The sequence below is a fragment of the Panthera uncia genome (genome assembly GCF_023721935.1).
Source record: "Panthera uncia isolate 11264 chromosome B2 unlocalized genomic scaffold, Puncia_PCG_1.0 HiC_scaffold_24, whole genome shotgun sequence".
Lineage (NCBI taxonomy): Eukaryota > Metazoa > Chordata > Mammalia > Carnivora > Felidae > Panthera > Panthera uncia.
The window spans coordinates 33,949,923-33,969,599 of NW_026057580.1; the positions used below are offsets into that span (position 1 = coordinate 33,949,923).

General features: G+C 37.0%; 1 protein-coding gene across 5 annotated transcripts in view; it reads left to right on the forward strand.

The window, feature by feature from the left end:
• SMAP1 (small ArfGAP 1) overlaps positions 1-19,677 on the forward strand; it is a 199,977-nt gene that overhangs the window by 100,904 nt on the left and 79,396 nt on the right. For all 5 annotated transcript variants that reach the window (XM_049653888.1, XM_049653889.1, XM_049653893.1 and 2 more), the window contains one exon: positions 15,295-15,375. In XM_049653888.1, the coding sequence (XP_049509845.1) occupies positions 15,295-15,375 (81 nt within the window). The remainder of the gene's footprint in view (positions 1-15,294; positions 15,376-19,677) is intronic.

A 19,677-nucleotide genomic window follows, 5' to 3' on the forward strand; every position in this document is an offset into this window, starting at 1 on the left:
GGCTAGGCTTTACAGCAGCCACCCTGGGGATTAACTGCACCTACCAGCATGCCTGCAGCAACCACAGCCAGGCCTCTTAGCCAACCAGGCTGGAGACTGACTCTACCCCTCCACTGTGCCCATAGCAGTAACAGCCAGGCATTACAGCCAGTCCCACCCATCAGTGTGCTCCTAGCATTCATGACCCAGGCACAACAGGGGGGTACATGCAGCCACACAGAGGATACCCCTGAACCACCTGGTTCTAGTGACTGGGAAGCTTGTGTTTCTGGGCCCCAAAACATACTTTCTACATAAGGCCACTACCTTCAAGACAGAAATGTAGCTGACCTTCCTAATATATAAAAACAGACACAGAGAATCAGACAAATTGAACAGAGGAATATGTTCTGAATGAAAGAATAAGACAAAACCTCAAAAAGAGCTAAACAAAAAGGAGTTAAGCAATCTGCCTAATGGAGTTCAAAGTAATAGTCATAAAGATGATCACTAAACTGGAAAGAAAAATGCATGAACTCACTGAGAAATTTCATTAAAAAGATAGAACTACAAAAAAGATTTAGAACTGAAGAATACCGTACTGGGGAATCAGCAGCAGATTAGAGGATGCAGAACAGATCAGTAAGCTGCAGGACAGGGTAGTGGAAATCATTCAAGCTGAATGGCAAGAAGAAAAAAGAATTTAAAATATGAGGATACATGGGGGTGTCTGGGTGGCTCAATGAGTTAAGCATCTGGCTTTGCCTCAGGTCATGATCTCAGTTTATGAGTTCAAGCCCCACATTGGGCTCTCTGCTGTCAGCACAGAGCCTGCTTCAGATCCACTGTCTCCCTCTCTCTCTGCTCCTCCCCTGCACTCGTATGCGTTCTCTCTCAAAACTAAATAAACATTAAAAACAAACAAACAAACAAACAAAACACCCAGGATAAGTGAAGGAGCCTCTAGGACAACATCAAACATACTAAATTCAAAGGAGAAGAGAGAGAAGAGGCAGAAAACTTATTTGAAGAAATAATAGCTGAAAACTTACGAAATCTGGGGAAGCAAACAGACATCCAGGTCCATGGAACACAGAGAGCCCCAAGGAAGATGAACCTGAAGAGGTTCACACCAAAACACATAGTAATTAAAATGGCAAATGTTAAAGGTAGGAACTTCAAACCAGCAAGAGAAAAGCAGTTAGTTATATACAACAGAATACCCATAAGACTGTCAACTAATTTCTCAGCAGAAAGTTTGCAGACCAGAAGGGAGTGGCATGATATATTCAAGCATGAAAGAAAACAACTTACAGCTAACAATACTCTACCCAGCTAAGTTATTACTCAGAATTGAAGGAAACCCTAAAGAGTTTCCCAGATAAACAAAGGTTAAAGGAGTTTATCACCACTAAATCAGCCTTATGAGAAATGTTAAAGGGAACTCCTAAAGTGGAAGGAAAAGGCCATAACTAGAAGAAAATTAGGAAAACATTTCACAGGTAAAACAAACACACTAAAAAGTAGTGAGTTAATCACTTATAAAGCCAGTATAGAAATTAAAACAGAAAAGGATTATAATCAGTTATATTTATAAAAATTAGCCAAGGGATACACAAAATAAAAAGATGTAAAACATGACATCATATTTGTAAAATGTGTAGGTGGGAGAAAAATTTAGTGCTTTTAGAATGTGTTCACATGTAAGTGACCATCTATGTAATATAGACTGCTATATATGTAAGATTGTTATATATGAACTCATTGGTAACCAGAAATCAAACACCTATAATACTGACAAAACAGAAAAGAATCCAAGTATAACACTAAAAAATGCCTTCAAACCACAAGTAGAGAGAGCAAGAGAAGAAGAAAGGAACAGAGAATTGCAAAAACAACCAGGAAGCAGTTAACAAAATGGGAATAAGAATATGCCTATTAATATTAAATGTAAATGTAAGTGGACTAAATGTTGCAATCAAAAGTCCCATTCAATGTGGCTGAATGGATGAAAAATCAAGATCTATCTATATGCAACCTACAAGAGATTCATTTTAGATATAAGGATACATAGTGAAAGGATGGAAAAAGATGTTTTATACAAATGGAAACCAAAAGAAAGCAGAGAGGGCTATACTCAGACAAAACAGACTTTAAAACAGAGTGAGAAAAGACAAGGGCATTAAATAATGGTAAATGGAACAGTGTAGCAGGAAGTTACAATATTTGTAAATATTTATGCATGCAACATAGGAGCACCTAAGTATATAAAACAAATATTAACAGACCTAAAAGTAGAGACTGACAACAATACAATAATAGTAGTGGACTTTAATACCTTACTTATATCATTACATGGATCATCCAGAAAAAAGTCCATAAGGAAGCATTGTCCTTAAACAGCACATTAGACCAGATATATTTATTAGATAAACACAGAACATTCCATCCAAAAGTAGCAGAATACACATTCTTCTCAAGAGCATGTGGAACATATTTCAGTATAGATCATATTTCAGACCATGAAAAAGTCTCAGTTTAAGAAGACTGAAGTAATACCAAGCATTTTTTATACCACAATGGTATGAAACTAGAAATAAATCACAAAATGAAAATTGAGAAAAGCACAAATATATGGAGATTAGACAACACACTACTGAACAGCCAGTGAATCTGTAAGGAAATCAAAAGATAAATTAAAAAATACCTTGAGAGAAATGAAAATGAAGCATAGCAAAATCTGTGGGATTCAGGAAAGCTGTTTTGTTTTGTTTTTTTTTTTTTTTTTTATGACATTTATTGTCAAATTGGTTTCCATACAACACCCAGTGCTCATCCCTGGAAAAGCAGTTCTAAGAGGGAAGTTCATAGTGATACAAGCCTACCTTAAGAAGTAAGAAAAATCCCAAATAAACAATCTAACTTTATACCCAAAGGAACTAGATAAAGGGGAACAAATGAAGCTCAGAGTTGGTAGAAGGAATGAAATAATAAAGATTGGATTGAAAAAAGAAAATATAGACTAAAAGGAAATAGAAAAGATCAATGAAACTAAGAACTGGTTATTTCAAAAAATAAATGAAATTGATAATCCTTTAGCCAGACTCATCAAGGAAGAAAAAGAGAGAAATAAATAAAATCAGAAATGAAAGAAGGGAAGTAACAACTGATACCAAAGATAATACAAAAGATTATAAGAGACTGCTATGAACAATTCTGTTCCAACAGATTGGACATCCTGAAAGAAATGGATAAAATTCCTAGAAATATAGAATCTATTAGAAATGAATCATGAAGAAATAGAAAATCCAAATAGACCATTTGTAACAAGGAGTTTGAATCCATAATCAAAAACCTCCCAACCAACAAAATTCCAGGACTAGATGGCTTCACTGGTAAATGTACCTCAAACTCTTCCAAAAAAATTGAAGAGTGGAGAATGTTTCCCAGTTAATTTCATGAGGCCAGTATTACCCTAATACCAAAACCAGAGAAGCGTACCACAAAAAAAAAAAAAAAAAAAAGAAAAGAAAAGAAAATTACAGGCCAATACCCTGATGAACACATATGAAAAAAAAACTTCAACAAAATGTTAGCAAACCTAATTCAACAAAGCATTAAAAAGATCATACACCATGATCAAATGGCATTTATTGAAGGGATATAAGGATGGTTCAACATCCTCAAATCAGTCAATATGATCTACCATGTGTAAAAATTAAGGATAAAAGTCATGATCATCTCAACAGATGCAGAAAAAGGATTTAACAAATTTCAAAATCCATTTATGATAAAAACTCTCAACAAAGCAAGTATGGAGGGAATGTACCTCAACATAATAAAGGCCATGTATGACAGACCCAAAGGTAACATCATACTCAACAATGAGAAGCTAAGAGTTTTTTCTCTAATATCAGGAAGAAGACAAGAGTGCCCACTCTCACCACTTCTACTCAGCATAGTATTAGTTAGGTAGTTAGGCAAGAAAAAGAAATAAAAGGCATCCAAATTAGAAAGAAGTAAAGTTGTCATTATTTGTGGATAAAATTTTATATATAGAAAACCCTAAAGATTCCACCAAAAAGCTGTCAGAACTAAGAAACAACTTCAGTAAACTTGCAGGATGCAAAATCAGTATACAAAAATCTGTTGTTTTTGTGCACTAACAAAGAAAAATTAAGAAACCAATCTCATTTACAATTGCATCAAAAATGATAAAATACCTGGGAATATATTTAACGGAGACAGTGGAAGACCTTTACATTGGAAAGTACAAGATACTGATGAAAGAAACAGAAGAAGACACAAGTAAATGGAAAGGATTATATGTTCATAGATTGAAAGAATTAGTATTGTTTAAATGTCTGTATTACCCAAAGCAATTTATAGGTTTCAGTGCAATCCTTATCAAAATCGCAGTCACATTTTTCATAGAAATAGAATGAACAATTCTGAAATTTGGTTTTTTTTCTTAATATATGAAGTTTATTGTCAAATTGGTTTCCATACAACACCCAGTGCTCATCCCAAAAGATGCCCTCTTCAATACCTATCACCCACCCTTACCTCCCTCCCACCCCCCATCAACCCTCAGTTTGTTCTCAGTTTTTAAGAGTCTCTTATGCTTTGGCTTTGTCCCACTCTAACCTTTTTTTTTTTTTTCTTTTCCTTCTCCTCCCCCATGGGTTTCTGTTAAGTTTCTCAGGATCCACATAAGAGTGAAAACATATGGTATCTGTCTTTCTCTGTATGGCTTATTTCACTTAGTTAGCATCACACTCTCCAGTTCCATCCACATTGCTACAAAGGGCCATATTTCATTCTTTCTCATTGCCACGTAGTACTCCATTGTGTATATAAACCACAATTTCTTTATCCATTCATCAGTTGATGGACATTTAGGCTCTTTCCATAATTTGGCTTTTGTTGAGAGTGCTGCTATAAACATTGGGGTAAAAGTGCCCCTATGCATCAGTACTCCTGTATTCCTTGGGTAAATTCCTAGTAGTGCTACTGCTGGGTCATAGGGTAGGTCTACTTTTAATTTTTTGAGGAACCTCCACACTGTTTTCCAGAGCGGCTGCACCAGTTTGCATTCCCACCAACAGTGCAAGAGGGTTCCCGTTTCTCCACATCCTCTCCAGCATCTGTAGTCTCCTGATTTGTTCATTTTGGCTACTCTGACTGGCGTGAGGTGGTATCTGAGTGTGGTTTTGATTTGTATTTCCCTGATGAGGAGCGACATTGAGCATCTTTTCATGTGCCTGTTGGCCATCTGGATGTCTTCTTTAGAGAAGTGTCTATTCATGTTTTCTGCCCATTTCTTCACTGGATTACTTGTTTTTTGGGTGTGGACTTTGGTGAGCTCTTTATAGATTTTGGATACTAGCCCTTTGTCCGATGTGTCATTTGCAAATATCTTTTCCCATTCCGTTGGTTGCCTTTTAGTTTTGTTGGTTGTTTCCTTTGCTGTGCAGAAGCTTTTTATCTTCATAAGGTCCCAGTAATTCATTTTTGCTTTTAATTCCCTTTCCTTTGGGGATGTGTCAAGTAAGAAATTGCTGCGGCTGAGGTCAGAGAGGTCTTTTCCTGCTTTCTCCTCTAGGGTTTGATGGTCCTGTCTCACATTCAGGTCCTTTATCCATTTTGAGTTTGTTTTTGTGAATGGTGTAAGAAAGTGGTCTAGTTTCATTCTTCTGCATGTTGCTGTCCAGTTCTCCCAGCACCATTTGTTAAAGAGGCTGTCTTTTTTCCATTGGATATTCTTTCCTGCTTTGTCAAAGATGAGTTGACCATACTTGTGTGGGTCTAGTTCTGGGGTTTCTATTCTATTCCATTGGTCTATGTGTCTGTTTTTGTGCCAATACCATGCTGTCTTGATGATTAGAACTTTGTAGTAGAGGCTAAAGTCTGGGATTGTGATGCCTCCTGCTTTGGTCTTCTTCAAAATTACTTTGGCTATTCGGGGCCTTTTGTGGTTCCATAAGAATTTAAGATTGCTTGATCTAGCTTTGAGAAGAATGCTGGTGCAATTTTGATTAGGATTGCATTGAATGTGTAGCTAACTTTGGGTAGTATTGACATTTTAACAATATTTATTCTTCCAACCCATGAGCACAGAATGTTTTTCCATTTCTTTATATCTTCTTCAATTTCCTTCATAAGTTTTCTATAGTTTTCATCATACAGATCTTTTACATCTTTGGTTAGGTTTATTCCTAGGTATTTTATGCTTCTTGGTGCAATTGTGAATGGGATCAGTTTCTTTATTTGTCTTTCTGTTGCTTCATTATTATTCTGTTATTCATTATTCATTATTCTGTTGCTTCATTATTATAAGAATGCAACCAATTTCTATACATTGATTTTGTATCCTGCAACTTTGCTGAATTCATGTATCAGTTCTAGCAGACTTTTGGTGGAGTCTATTGGATTTTCCATGTATAATATGTCATCTGCAAAAAGTGAAAGCTTGACATCATCTTTGCCAATTTTGATGCCTTTGATTTCCTTTTGTTGTCTGATTGCTGATGCTAGAACTTGCAACACTATGTTAAACAACAGCTGTGAGAGTGGACATCCCTGTCGTGTTCCTGATCTCAGGGAAAAAGCCCTCAGTTTTTCCCCATTGAGGATGATATTAGCTGTGGGCTTTCGTAAATGGCCTTTATGATGCTTAAGTATGTTCCTTCTATCCCGACTTTCTCGAGGGTTTTTATTAAGAAAGTATGCTGAATTTTGTCAAATGCTTTTTCTGCATCGATTGACAGGATCATATGGTTCTTTTCTTTTCTTCTATTAATGTGATGTATCGCATTGATTGATTTGTGAATGTTGAACCAGCCCTGCATCCCAGGAATGAATCCCAGTTGATCATGGTGAATAATTCTTTTTCTGTGCTGTTGAATTCGACTTGCTAGTATGTTATTGAGAATTTTTGCATCCATATTCATCAGGGATATTGGCCTCTGGTTCTCTTTTTTTACTGGGTCTCTGTCTGGTTTAGGAATCAAAGTAATACTGGCTTCATAGAATGAGTCTGGAAGTTTTCCTTCTCTTTCTATTTTTTGGAGCAGCTTGAGAAGGATGGGTATTATTTCTGCTTTAAATGTCTGGTAGAACTCCCCTGGGAAGCCATCTGGTCCTGGACTCTTATTTGTTGGGAGATTTTTGATAACTGATTCAATTTCTTTACTGGTTATGGGTCTGTTCAAGCTTTCTATTTCCTCCTGATTGAGTTTTGGAAGTGTGTGGGTGTTTAGGAATTTGTCCATGTCTTCCAGGTTGTCCAGTTTGTTGGCATATAATTTTTCATAGTATTCCCTGGTAATTGCTTGTATTTCTGAGGGATTGGTTGTAATAATTCCATTTTCATTCATGATTTTATCTGTTTGGGTCATCTCCCTTTTCTTTTTGAGAAGCCTGGCTAGAGGTTTATCAATTTTGTTTATTTTTACAAAAAAATAACTCTTGGTTTCATTGATCTGCTCTATAGTTTTTTTAGATTCTATATTGTTTATTTCTGCTCTGATTTTTATTATTTCTCTTCTGTTGGGTTTGGGGTGTCTTTGCTGTTCTGCTTCTATTTCCTTTAGGTGTGCTGTTAGATTTTGTATTTGGGATTTTACATGTTTCTTGAGATAGGCCTGGATGCAGTGTATTTTCCTCTCAGGACTGCCTTTGCTGCATCCCAAAGTGTTTGAATTGTTGTATTTTCATTTTCGTTTGTTTCCATGTATTTTTTAATTTCTTCTCTAATTGCCTGCTTGACCCATTCATTCTTTAGTAGGGTGTTCTTTAACCTCCAATGCTTTTGGAAGTTTTCCAGACTTTTTCCTGTGGTTGATTTCAAGCTTCATAACATTGTGGTCTGAAAGTATGCATGGTATGATCTCAATTCTTGTATACTTATGAAGTGCTGTTTTGTGACCCAGTATGTGATATATCTTGGAGAATGTTCCATGTGCACTCGAGAAGAAAGTATATTCTGTTGCTTTGGGATGCAGAGTTCTAAATATATCTGTCAAGTCCATCTGATCCAATATGTCATTCAGGGCCCTTGTTTCTTTATTGACCGTGTGTCTAGATGATTGTTGTAAGTGGAGTATTAAAGTCCCCTGCAATTACCACATTCTTATCGATAAGGTTGCTTATGTTTGTGAGTAATTGTTTTATATATTTGGGGGCTCCTGTATTTGGTGCATAGACATTTATAATTGTTAGCTCTTCCTGATGGATAGATCCTGTAATTATGTTATAATGCCCTTCTTCATCTCTTGTTACACCTTTAATTTAAAGTCTAGTTTGTCTGATATAAGTATGGCTACTCCAGCTTTCATTTGGCTTCCAGTAGCATGATAAATAGTTCTCCATCCCCTCACTCTCAATCTGAAGGTGTCCTCAGGTCTAAAATGAATGTCTTGTAGACAGCAAATAGATGGGTCTTGGTTTTTTTTATACATTCTGATACCCTGTGTCTTTAGGTTGGCGCATTTAGTCCATTTACATTCAGTGTTGTTATAGAAAGATATGGGTTTAGAGTCATTGTGATGTCTGTAGGTTTCATGCTTGTAGTGATGTCTCTGGTACTTTGTCTCACAGGATCCCCCTTAGGATCTCTTTTAGGGTTGGTTTAGTGGTGATGAATTCCTTCAGTTTTTGTTTGTTTGGGAAGACCTTTATCTTCTTCTATTCTGAATGACAGTTTTCCTGGATAAAGGATTCTCGACTGCATATTTTTTTTTCTGTTCATCACATTGAAGATTTCCTGCCATTCCTTTCTGGCCTGCCAAGTTTCAGTAGAGAGATCAGTCACGAGTCTTATAGGTCTCCCTTTATATGTTAGAGCACGTTCATCCCTAGCTGCTTTCAGAATTTTCTCTTTATCCTTGTATTTTACCAGTTTCAGTATGATATGTCGTGCAGAAGATCGATTCAAGTTACGTCTGAAGGGAGTTCTCTGTGCCTCTTGGATTTCAATGCCTTTTCCTTCCCCAAATCAGGGAAGTTCTCAGCTATGATTTCTTCCAGTACACCTTCAGCACCTTTCCCTCTCTCTTCCTCCTCTGGAATACCAATTATGCGTAGATTATTTCTCTAGTGCATCACTGAGTTCTCTAATTTTCCCCTCATATTCCTGGATTTTTTTTATCTCTCTTTTTTTTCTCAGCTTCCTCTTTTTCCATAATTTTATCTTCTAGTTCACCTATTCTCTGCCTCTTCAATCCGAGCTGTGGTCACCTCCATTTTATTTTGCAGCTTATTTATAGCATTTTTTAGCTCCTCCTGGCTGTTTCTTTGTCCCTTGATCTCTGTAGCAATAGATTGTCTGTTGTCCTTTATACTGTTTTAAAGCCCAGCAATTAATTTTATGACTATTATTTTAAATTCACTTTCTGTTATAGTGTTTAAATCGTTTCTGGTCAGTTCGTTAGCTGTCGCTACTTCCTGGAGTTTCTTTTGAGGGGAATTCTTCCCTTTCATCATTTTGGATAGTCCCTGGAGTGGTGTGGAACTGCAGGGCACTTCCTCTGTGCTGTCTTGAATAAATCGCGTTGGTGGGCGGGGCCACAGTCAGACCTGATGTCTGCCCCCAGCCCACTGCTGGGGGCACAGTCAGACTGGTGTGTACCTTCTCTTCCCCTCTCACCTCTCCCATAGTGCGGGATTCACTGTGGGGACTGTGGGGTGGTGTGGCCCCTGTCTGGGCTACTTGCACACTGCCAGGCTTGTGGTGCTGGGGATCTGGCATATTAGCTGGGGTGGATCAGCAAGGTGCACAGGGGCAAAAGGGCCAGGCTCAACTCGCTTTTCCTTGGAGATCCGCTTTGGGAGGGGCCTTGCGGCACTGGGAGGGAGTCAGACCTGCCAGAGGGATGGATCTGCAGAAGCACAGCTTTGGGTGTTTTCGCGGAGCAAGCAAGTTCCCTGGCAGGAACTGGTTCCCTTTGGGATTTTGGCTGAGGGATGGGCGAGGGAGATGGCACTGGCGAACGACTTTGTTCCCCGCCAAGCTGAGCTCTGTCGTCCGGGGTTCACCAACTCTCCCTCCCGTTGTCCTGTAGCCCTCCCGCTCTCCGAGCAGAGCTGTTAACTTATAAACTTCCAGATGTTAAGTCCCGCTTGTTGTCAGAACACACTCCGTCCGGCCCCTCTGCTTTTGCAAGGCAGACTTGGGGGCTCTGTTTTGCCGGCAGGCTGCCCCTCCGCCCCGGCTCCCTCCGGCCAGTCCGTGGAGTGCACACTGCCTCTCTGCCCTTCCTACCATCCTCCGTGGGCCTCTTGTCTACACTTGGCTCCAGAGAATCCGTTCTGCTAGTCTTCTGGTGGTTTTCTAGGTTATTTAGGCAGGTGTGGGTGGAATCTAAGTGATCAGCAGGACACGGTGAGCCCAGAGTCCTCCTACGCCGCCATCTTCTCAGAATATTTCTGAAATTTGTATGGAACCACAAAAAATCCTGAGTAGACAAAGGAATCTTGAGAAACAGGAACAAAGCTGAAGGCCTCACATTTCAAACTATATTACAAAGGTATGACCATCAAAACAGTATGATATTGGCATAAAAACAGATACCTAGATTGCTGCAGTGGAATAGACAGCACAGAAATAAACCCGCATATATATGGTCAGTTAATTTATCCCCAAGAAGGCAAGATTATCAATGGAGAAAGCATAATGCCTTGAATAAATGGTTTGGAAAAACTGTACTGGTATCTTATTCTGTATACAAAAATTAATTCAGTATGGATTAAAGACTTGAATGCAAGATTTGAAATCATAGAACTACTAGGTTCTAGAAGAAAACATAGGCAGTTAAGTTCCCCGAGATCAGTGTTAGTGATGGTTTTTGGTTTTTTTTTTTTGCATCTTACTTCAAAAGGTAGGGCAACAAATCAAAAATAAAGGGTACTACATCTAACTAAGAAGGTGTTGAACAAGAAAGGAAACTGTCAGTGAAAGGAAAAGACAGCCTATTGAATGTGAGAAGATATTTGGAAACCATATATGTAATAAGGGGTTAATATTCAAAGTATATAAGGAACTCACACAATTCAATAACAAAAAAAAATCCCATAAAAATGTACATTTTTCCAAAGAAAACATACGCATGACCCACTAGCACATGAAAAGATGTCCAGCATTACTAATCATCAGGGAACTGCAAATCAAAACCACAGTGAGATAGCATTGTTAGAATGGCTATTATCAAAAAGGCAAAAAAATTACAAATGTTAGGGCATAGAGAAAAAGGATCTATTATGCCCTGTTAGTAAGAATGTAAATTTGTGTAGCCATTCTAGAAAATAGTGTGTCGGTTCCTCAAAAAAACTAAAAATAAAACTATCGTATAATCTAGCAATTCTACTTCTGGATATCTGAAGAAACTGAAAACACTAATTTGAAAAGATATGATTATTGCAGTATTACTCACAATAACCAAGATACGGAAACAACCAAAGTGTCCATCTGTGGATGAATGGATAAAGAAGATGTTGTTAAGGGGTGCCTGAGTGGATCAGTTGGTTGAGTGTCCCAATTCTTGATTTTGGCTCTGGTCCTGATCCCTGGATTTTAGTATTGAGCCCTGTGTTGGGCTCCACACTGAGTGTGGAGCCTGCTTAAGATTCTCTCTCTCTCTCTGCTCTTTCCCTGATCCGCATGTGCTCTTCAAAATAAAAAAAAAAGAAAAATGTGGTTTATATATATATAACAGACACAATTCAGGCATATGAAAAATGAAATCTTGCCATTTGTGACAACATGGATGAATCTTTATGGCATTATGCTAAGTAAAATAAGTCAGGCAGAGTAAGATGAATACCATATAATTTCATCTATATGTGAAATCTAAAAAGCAAAAGAAAGAACAAAAACAAAACTTATAGATGGAAAGAGTATATTGGTGGTTGCCAGAGTTGGGGTTGGGGGGGGGCATTGGAGAAGATCAAGAGATATAAACTTTCAGTTATAAAGTAAGTTATTTATGGGTAGCAATGTATAGAATGGTAACTAGAGCAACAGTACTGTATTTCATTTATGTAACTTTATATGGTGACAGGAGGAAACTAGACTTCTAGTAATGATCAATTCACAGTGCATGTAAATATTGAATCATTATGTTGTATACCAGAAATTAATGTTATTTGTAAATTATACCTCAATTTTAAAAAAAGGCATTGGTCTAATTCAGTAGTTTCCAAAGTCTAATGTCAATAGCATTAGATATTAGAGAGAACCCCAGGGCAGTTTATTTATGCCTATTTGTGCTTTTTTTGTTATACTTTCAACATTTCTTTTATGTGTGTTTTATAATGTGCATAATATAGTGCTATATATACTTTGTAAATAAATATATACATATGGTAGAGTATATATGCTTGCAACTTTTTAAGGTAGGAGTACATAATAAAAGTTTTTAAAGACCGTATCTTTGATTACATCACTCAAGTGTCATTTGAGTATAATGAACCCACTGTGTGCTTATCTTTACCTTCTAGGAACTGAACATTTATTTCAGTTATTTTTACACAGAAAGTCTGTTTCACTGTATCATTTGTATATATAGCAACCAAGTTTCAGGAACTATTTTATAATACCAAACACTGCGGTATTTTGTTCTTGCTGAGAAAATAGTTTAAAACAAATTAGGTTCTCACAGTACTCTTTGATCTTTTAGCAGCTTTCGATTCTAGAGATGGGAGTCATTTGTGGATCAAACTGTATGATCTGTATTTAGAGCCCATGTTTTTAATGTTGCTTCAAAGCTTGTGTCATAATACCCCTGCTGGAATCAGATTAGATAACAGCCATATTTTAGCAGCTGAAATTCCAGGGTTAAAGAGAAGTGAATTGTGCTCTCTCTTTATTAAACATAGGTAAATAATCTAATTCAGTTTTGGTGATTTCATATGTGCTTACCAGTCATAGTGATTAGAAAGACAAGCTGCTTCTCCACTCTTTTGGCTGTGCCTTCCTTGAGAAATTAACAATCTTGTGAATTTATAGAATAATTCATTCCCAACATATTAGTGACAATCACTAATTGCCTTCTTCACCAAACATTTCATAATAGATAAAGGATTTTTGCATATTTCATTTATTCTTCACTTATTAACGGGAATAAGGTTACTCACCTCATAGAGTTGTTGGAAGGATTAAATGAGTAAAAACACTGTCTCACACATAGTAAGGGTTCAGGAAATATTAACCATTGTTCTATGGAAGAATAGTACTAAGTACCAGTGCTCCACTGGATGGCAGTGAATAGTGACTTGAGAGTTGGGGTCTTCCCTAGGTCCTCCTGCCGATTAGCTGTGTGGCTTTATCCCTTTCCTAATTTTTGTTCTTCATTTGTAAAATGATTATAATGACATTCTTTTCAGATTAAACCCTTATGTTATAGCCTAGGAATTGCCAGTATTTTCTCAATTACAAATAGTAAAAATTCTGCTGTTGAGGTAGGTTGTTCAAATACCATTTTAAAGGCACAGGTACAAACAAAAGCCCATAGGCATTTTGACTAAATGTGCTTATGTGCTTCTTACTCTGCCTTTCCTGAGGTTCATCAGTTTATCTTTAATCATTTACTGAAAGGAAACTAAGATACTAACTAATACTCATTTGTTGTGATTCAGTTACAGGTTTCTAGATATCTCTTCCCTTTAAATGCCTTATGAATGCTCATTGTTTGATCTTTATTTTAAAGTTTATTTATGTATTTTGAGAGAGTGCTCGAGAGTTGGGGAGGGGCAGAGAGAGAGGGAGAGAGGGAATCCCAAGCAGGCTCTGTACTGTCAGCACAGAGCCAGACTTGGGGCTCAAACCCATGAACCGAGAGATCATGCCATGAGTCGAAATCAAGAGTCAGACTCTTAACTGAATGACCCAGGCACCCTGAATCACTGTTTATTCTTTTATTTCATTTTCCTTTTTTGGCGAGTTTGGGGCCCTTAAATTTTAATATTGTATATCCTGTTTTATCCTTCTTGGAAATGCAGATTGTGTACATCATAGTAGCATTACATTTTACCTAGACTGGATTGGGTTAAATACACTAACTAGTCAGTTTGCTCTGTTATCAGGGATACCTTTAACATTTTTTTATTTTATTTATTTATTTTTTTATTAAATTTTATTTTTTTCAACGTTTTTTATTTATTTTTGGGACAGAGAGAGACAGAGCATGAACGGGGGAGGGGCAGAGAGAGAGGGAGACACAGAATCGGAAACAGGCTCCAGGCTCCGAGCCATCAGCCCAGAGCCTGACGCGGGGCTCGAACTCACGGACCGCGAGATCGTGACCTGGCTGAAGTCAGATGCTTAACCGACTGCGCCACCCAGGCGCCCCCCTTAACATTTTTTTAAATGAGAAAATTATTATTGTATTTGTCTTTTTAAAAATCACATTATGTAATGGACTAAACATATTTTGTCATAATTTTATTTATTTATTTTTAATGTTTATTTTATTTTTGAGAGAGAGAGAGAGAGACAGAGCATGAGCAGGCGAAGGGCAGGGAGAGAGGGAGACACGGAATCTGAAGCAGGCTCCAGGCTCTGAGTGGTCAGCACAGAGCCTGACTTGGAGCTTGAACTCACTGACTGTAAGGTCTTGACCTGAGCTGAAGTTGGACCCTTAACCGACTGAGCCACCCAAGCGCTCCTGTTTTGTGATAGTTTTAAATAGGTGCCTGAGTAGCTCAGTTGGTTAAGCGTCTGACCTCAGCTCAGGTTATGATCTCACAGTTTGTGGATTTGAGCCCCACATCAGGCTCTATGCTGACAGCTCAGAGCCTGGAGCCTGCTTCAGATTCCGTGTCTCCCTCTCTCTCTGCCCCTTCTCTGCTTGCGCTCAGTCTCTCTTTCTCTCATAAATAAAGATTTAAAAAAATTTTTTTTAATTATTTTTTCCCTTTTTGCCTCACGTTTACATGTTGTAATGTCTTCATCTGTGTGAAGATCTGTGATCTTGCTCCAAGTTCAACATTATGGTTGGTATTAGGAAGCCTAATCTCTAAGATGGAGTGAGAATTTATTGAAAAAAAGTCTCATTTGTTTAAAACAAACTGAAATTTCGAAGAAGTTCTAAATACTTTCACCTCTGTCTTAAATTTCTTAAAAGATGTTGTATTATCAACATGTAATCTCAATGAGAGTATGTAGTTGCTGTGTTTACTTTTATATTTCAGTATCACTGGATATTGTCACTTTTGAATCCTTCCTTAAATAATTACTGAAACGAATAAAATAAAAATGTGTTAACAGCTGACATTTCCTTAAAAGTGAACTTATCAAAACTTTGCTCTATGTTTTAGAAAGAAAAGGAAAAAAAAAAGGAAGAGAAAAAGAAAGAAAAGGAACCAGAAAAGCCTGCAAAACCTCTTACAACTGAAAAGGTAAAATTCCTTTAAAAAAAAACCTATTAAGATTACCATCCTATTTTTGTATTCTTACGTGAATGTCTTTGGGATATTTACAATATGTGAATTGTCATTCTGTCAGTAAGTATGTTTTGAATGAATATGTGTGCTAAGCATGTCCTTCTAGATTGTCCTATATAAGTTTTAGTTATATATGTACGAGTATAGATCATGTGAGGTCCTCAAGGTCATTCTCTATTAATGACATAAAGAATGGTGTTTTTAGTTTTCATGCACAGACTTCAGTGAAAGTTTAGAGAATGAAGAGTTCATACCTGAAGGGGTCTTCAGAAAAGACTCCATTCATAGGGGTAAGCATTTGAGGTAGATTTTGAATTGTAGGTAGAATTAAAGTGGAAGGCAAGAATATATCATTTGGAGAGAACACCTGAGGACAGGCAAAGAAACTGAAAATAGACAAAATATATTTAGAAAAATAGTAGTGGAGTTTGAAGAAAGATGATGTTTATGTAAAGAAAGTAGTGAAAAATAAGACCAGTATGGTAGATTGAACTCAAATTGTAGAAGACTTTAAAGTCTAGGTTGATTATTTCTTAGAGGAAAGGCTGTGGGCATCATTTCCAAGTTTGTAAAGCAGAGATAAACCTAATTCAGAACGGTTCTTTTGGAACATTATTTTGGCAGCAGTGTACAAGATAGATGTGACTAGGCAAGCTAGAGGTAAAGAGAACATTAGCTTTTTATTATTACTTTTTTTTTTTTTTTTTTTTGGAGAGAGAACATGCATGCTTGCGTGCATGCAAGTAGTGGAGGAACAGAGGGAGAGAGAATCTTAAGCAGGCTTCGTGCCCATTGCGGAGCCCAACCTGGGGGTTGATCTCATGATCTAAGCTGATACCAAGAATTGGATGCTTAAGTGAGCCATCCAGGCACCCCAGAACATTAGCTTTTTTTTTTTTTTTTTAATTTTTTAATCTTTTTTATTTTAGAGAAAGAGAGAGTGTGAGCAGGGAAGGAACAGAGAGAGAGGGAGACACAGAATCCCAAGCAGGGTCCAGTCTCTGAGCTGTCAGCATAGAGTCTGACATGGGACTCAAACTCACGAACTGTGAGTTCATGACCTGAGCCAAAGTCTGAAGCTTAACTGACTGAGCCACCCAGGTTTCCCCAGAGCATTATCTTTTTAAAAGGCATTGGTTACATAATTATGGTAGCTTGACTTTGAATGTGTTTGATTATGAAAATATGGAAGCATGGTAAAGGAGTTGTCAGTAAAGGGAACATCCTTGATAGTAGTTGAAATTTTAAAAATTGACCTAATGCGTGCATAAATTACATATACAAGATGCATGCATTTAAAGCATACAATGCAGATACATACGGGTTCTTTCTCTGCTATTTATTTATTTATTTATTTATTTATTTATTTATAATTTTATTTATTTTTGAGAGAGAGAGTGTGTGTGTATGAGGGAGAGAGAGAATCACAAGCAGGCTCCGCGCTGTCAGCATGGAACCAAATGTGATGCTCAAACCCGTGGACCTCAAGATTATGACCTGAACCAAAATCAAAGAGTTGGTTGCTTAACTGACTAAGCCACCCAGGCGCCCCTCATTTATTAAAGCAATCTCTACCTTCAAAGAGTTGCAAACATGACTTTAGCACTTAAAATGTACCAAGTATCCCAAGACTCTTCAGTCCTTCATATAGCAAACTCTCCACTATCTAACCCCTTCCTAGAGGTCTCCATTCTTTATACCAGTTAAGACTTGTCCATTGTTGCCTAAACATACTTTCCATTTCTGTTCACTAAGTTTCTCTGCCAAGAATGTCCTTTCCTTTCCCCACCTTTTACCTAAAGTTTACTCATTCTACCTTTTCCATGAAGCTCCTCCAAATATCTCAACTAGACAACATTTTTCCCTTCCTCAAAATACTGGCAACGTTGTCATACATTTGATTTTATTACTTCCTATTTATATTATTGTTTAATCGTATTTTCAGATAACTTTTCTTATCTAGCACAGATGCATAGATGTTTCTTGAGATTATGCATCAGTCAGGTGGGGACCAAGTCTTATGTTTCTTTGTTTTCTAACAGTTCTTGTGTGTAGTAGATATTTAGGATAAATATATGTACATTGATTCATTGATGTTTTTCATCTTTAGTGTCTTGATTGCAAGGTCATGCAGAACAGTTAATAAACTGCAGCTTATTACTAAAATTAATTTATTAAATACTAAGATTGTAAGAACTTTGCTAAATGGAATTCTTTGCAATATTTATTTGGAATACTTTTCAGTTAAAGTTAAATTTTTTTTTTTTAATTTTTTTTTCAACGTTTTTTATTTATTTTTGGGACAGAGAGAGACAGAGCATGAACGGGGGAGGGTCAGAGAGAGAGGGAGACACAGAATCAGAAACAGGCTCCAGGCTCCGAGCCATCAGCCCAGAGCCTGACGCGGGGCTCGAACTCATGGACCGCGAGATCGTGACCTGGCTGAAGTCGGACGCTTAACCGACTGCGCCCTCCAGACGCCCCAAAGTTAATTTTTTTTAATATCACTTTGTTTTAATGATGGTTTAATGAATTAAAATCTTACCTTTCATCAAATTAAGTTTAGATGTTAAATATTACATTTTTTTGAAAGTTGTAATTAAGTTGGTAATTATAACTTGGTTACTTAAGTAGCTTTAATTCTCCTCTGGTAACTTTCTCTATAGCATGCATCAGTAAGCCCTAAGTGAAGTGTCTTACAATTTCCTGTTTCATTAGAAAGGAATTTTAAAATCACTAGTAGATGTTATCTTTTGTTTCCAGAAATTGGAAATATCAAAATAGTTTTTGTGGTACTTGACAAGATATATCTACTTTTAAAATATCGTATATTTATTTTCTCTCTTAAAAAAAAAAACCTTACCATTGAAATATAGTGAGCATTTTGATGTAGTAAACTTACATGTTTCATAGGCTTGTTTGTAAATATTTGCCTTCTGTTGCTTCCTGTGAAAAACGGTCACAGCAGTTACCTAAGAACTGAGTCTGTGGGTTGGGAGCTTGAGAAGAGCAGTTCAGAGTGTGTGAACAGTGAGAATCTAGGCTGATTCCTATATTATTTCCTTTTGATACTTAGGTTTTATTAAACTCAGTTCACACATCTTCTGTTATTCTTACTCAACCTACATTAGGACTTCTGCTGTTGATGATGGGAGCCTTGCTGAAAGAATAATCACGTAGAGGGAAACACTTTAGTTCCTATCAAAATTTTGCAGTTAAGATAATGCAGAGTGTATAGGAAGGAAGATATAGTTATTTTGTTTTTTAATGTTTATTTATTTTTTTGAGTGAGTGCAAACGGGAGGACACAGGAAGAGAAGGGGACAGAGTATCTGAAGCAGGCTCTGTGCTGACTGCGAGAGCCCGATGTGGGTCACAAACTCATGAATTGTGAGATCATAACCTGAGCTGAAGCTGGACACTGAATCAACTGAGCCACCCAGGTGCCCCAAGGAAGATACATTTACAAGTGTTACTATTTGGAAGGGTGTCTGAGTGCTCAGTCAGTTAAGCCTCTGACTCTTGGTTTCAGCTCACGTCATGATCTTACAGTTCGTGAGTTGGAGACCCATGGCAAACTTGGGGTTTGCCTCCTCTGCTCCTATGCTCTCTGTCTCTCTCTTTTTCTGTCTCTCTCAAAATAAATAAATGAAACTTAAAAAAAAAGAAACCAGTGTAACAGTGAGGGAACTGAAAGGAAAATAGTACAAATAAAGAAGCTTTATAGCATATAGGCATTTTCATATGTATATTTTCATATGTAATATGCATTTTTCTTTATATTCTCTGTGAACTGATATTTTAAGCAGGCATATATAATCTGCAGAGGAGAAATTAGTAGTAATATTGATGAAAGTAATAGCAATAGTAGAATAAAATCATCAATATAAAGTAATAGTTGGCTTTATTAACTATCTCCTATATTCCAGGAACTTACAGGTGTACAATTTATGTGTACAGTGTGTGTGTAAAGTGACCACCCATGTATTCATGGTATAAATCAGGAAGTAGATCATGGCCAGCACCCCAGAAACTGCCCCACTCAATACCATTCCCAATAAAAAAATAACTTCCCTTCTCCACAGAGGTGATAATTTCTTTGCATTTTAGAAGTAGTTTTACCTTCTCTGCATGTATTTCTAAATAGTGTGGTTTTTTATTTTTTAAACATATGAATGAAGTGATATCACAAATATTCTTTTGTATTTTCCTTTTTTTAGTTAGCATTTTATTTATAAGGGTCATACTGTATTTAGT